Source organism: Procambarus clarkii, chromosome 66 (genome assembly GCF_040958095.1).
Source record: "Procambarus clarkii isolate CNS0578487 chromosome 66, FALCON_Pclarkii_2.0, whole genome shotgun sequence".
NCBI lineage: Eukaryota > Metazoa > Arthropoda > Malacostraca > Decapoda > Cambaridae > Procambarus > Procambarus clarkii.
This window is the reverse complement of record NC_091215.1, coordinates 22,380,360-22,383,330: the sequence shown is the minus strand read 5'-3', so window position 1 is coordinate 22,383,330 and position 2,971 is coordinate 22,380,360. Positions and strand designations below refer to the sequence as shown.

The 2,971-nt window shown below is 38.5% G+C and overlaps 1 protein-coding gene across 1 annotated transcript in view; it reads left to right on the top strand.

Moving 5' to 3' along the window:
• The window catches only part of LOC138355259 (BCL-6 corepressor-like protein 1), a 1,351-nt gene extending 879 nt beyond the window's left edge, over positions 1-472 (top strand). The window contains exon 2 of the mRNA XM_069310123.1: positions 1-472. This exon is cut by the window's left edge and continues 280 nt beyond it. Within this exon, the coding sequence (XP_069166224.1) occupies positions 1-472 (472 nt within the window).
• The last annotated feature ends 2,499 nt before the right edge of the window (positions 473-2,971 follow it).

Below are 2,971 nucleotides of genomic sequence, written 5' to 3'. Positions count from 1 at the left end.
GCCCGTGTTCGTGTCTGTGGTCGTGCCCGTGTTCGTGTCTGTGGTCGTGCCCGTGTTCGTGTCTGTGGTCGTGCCCGTGTTCGTGTCTGTGGTCGTGCCCGTGTTCGTGTCTGTGGTCGTGCCCGTGTTCGTGTCTGTGGTAGTGCCCGTGTTCGTGTCTTTGGTCGTGCCCGTGTTCGTGTCTGTGGTCGTGCCCGTGTTCGTGTCTGTGGTCGTGCCCGTGTTCGTGTCTGAGCTGGTGCCCGTGTTCGTGTCTGTGGTCGTGCCCGTGTTCCTGTCTGTGGTCGTGCCCGTGTTCGTGTCTGTGGTCGTGCCCGTGTTCGTGTCTGTGGTCGTGCCCGTGTTCGTGTCTGTGGTCGTGCCCGTTTTTGTGCCCGTTTTCGTGCCAATGGTCGTGTCTGTGGTCGTGATTGTGTTCAACCCCATCCTCAAAAAAATATGCATTGTTAAGTGTTTATCAGGAAAAAGGTGATTAGGATTATACAAGGAGGGAGGAGGATGTGGAGGAACGAGAAGATTTGGCAGCAAGATAAAATATGGGCCAATAGGCCTTCTGTAGTTACTTTCATTTTTAAGTTCTTATATATATATATATATATATATATATATATATATATATATATATATATATATATATATATATATATATATATATATATATATATATATATATATATATATCTTGCATAATAAAGTGTACACCATAAAAAAGGGGGGTGGTAGGAGAAGCGAACACTCTTACGTATTCAGAGTTAAATGGCAAGTTTTTCCCTGAATGCTCTGTGTTCCCTTCTCTGAGGCTGAGGGTCCCTATAATTGCACCAGAGGTGGTACCCCTATATATATATATATATATATGTCGTACCTAGTAGCCAGAACTCACTTTTCAGCCTACTATTCAAGGCCCGATTTGCCTAATAAGCCAAGTTTTCCTGAATTAATATATTTACTATAATTTTTTTCTTATGAAATGATAAAGCTACCCTTTTCTCTATGTATGAGGTCAATTTTTTTTTATTGGAGTTAAAATTAACGTAGATATATGACCGAACCTAACCAACCCTACCTAACCTAACCTAACCTATATTTATAGGTAAGGTTAGGTTAGGTAGCCAAAAAAAGCTAGGTTAGGTTAGGTTAGGTAGGTTAGGTAGACGAAAAAAACATTAATTCATGAAAACTTGGCTTATTAGGCAAATCGGGCCTTGAATAGTAGGCAGAGAAGTGCGTTCTGGCTATTAGGTACGACATATATATATATATATATATATATATATATATATATATATATATATATATATATATATATATATATATATATATATATATATATATATATATGCAGAATAACCACATATGAAAAATAGAAAATGCTTAACACGTTTTCGGCTAATTCGCCTTCATCAGAGCAAAGTAGAATTCTATTTTGCTCTGATGAAGGCGAATTAGCCGAAAACGTGTTAAGCATTTTCTATTTTTCATATGTGGTTATTCTGCATACTTGGGTCAGTGTTTTTGTGATCATTGTTGCATATATATATATATATATATATATATGCAAACAAGCCTGAATGGTCCCCAGGACTATATACAACTGAAAACTCACACCCCAGAAGTGACTCGAACCCATACTCCCACAACTGGTATGTACAGGGACGCCTTAATCCGCTTGACCATCACGACCGGACAAAAGGAAGTGATAGCCGAGGCTATATGAACCACTTCCCCGCCGGCACTCGGATGGTAATCTTGGGCATAGCATTTTATCAAATCACCTCATTCTTTGGGGCACACGTGAGGAACACAAATGCAAACAAGCATTTGTGTTCCTTGTTTGCATTTGTGTTCCTCACGTGTGCCCCAAAGAATGAGGTGATTTGATAAAATGCTATGCCCAAGATTACCATCCGAGTGCCGGCGGGGAAGTGGTTCATATAGCCTCGGCTATCACTTCCTTTTGTCCGGTCGTGATGGTCAAGCGGATTAAGGCGTCCCTGTACATACCAGTTGTGGGAGTATGGGTTCGAGTCACTTCTGGGGTGTGAGTTTTCAGTTATATATATATATATATATATATATATATATATATATATATATATATATATATATATATATATATATATATATATATATATATATATATATATATATATATATATATATATTAGTATATTTTGGTAGCAGTCTTTCCTGTAGACATATATTATTAAATATGACCGAAAAAGTAAGATTAATAATTCTAACACGAATTTTCTCAATCTTTCGTACATTACGCTTCACTGTTGGAGGTAAATCAAAAATCACTTCTCCAAAATTAATTTTTATTTCTAGTCTGACGCGACACGGGCGCGTTTCGTAAAACTTATTACATTTTCAAAGACTTCACAAATACACAACTGATTAGAACGTATCTCTGATTTTATATCTACATTTGAGTGAGGTGGGAAGGGTGATGTGGCATTAACACAAGACAGAACAGGAGGGGATATTAATAGGGTATTAAAAGTATCAACACAAGACAGAACAGAAACAATGGGTATTGAATAGAAGTGTTTGTAGAAAGCCTATTGGTCCATATTTCTTGATGCTTCTATATTGGAGCGGAGTCTTGAGGTGGGTAGAATATAGTTGTGCAATAATTGGCTGTTGATTGCTGGTGTTGACTTCTTGATGTGTAGTGCCTCGCAAACGTCAAGCCGCCTGCTATCGCTGTATCTATCGATGATTTCTGTGTTGTTTACTAGGATTTCTCTGGCGATGGTTTGGTTATGGGAAGAGATTATATGTTCCTTAATGGAGCCCTGTTGCTTATGCATCGTTAAACGCCTAGAAAGAGATGTTGTTGTCTTGCCTATATACTGGGTTTTTTGGAGCTTACAGTCCCCAAGTGTGCATTTGAAGGCATAGACGACATTAGTCTCTTTTAAAGCATTCTGTTTTGTGTCTGGAGAGTTTCTCATGAGTAGGCTGG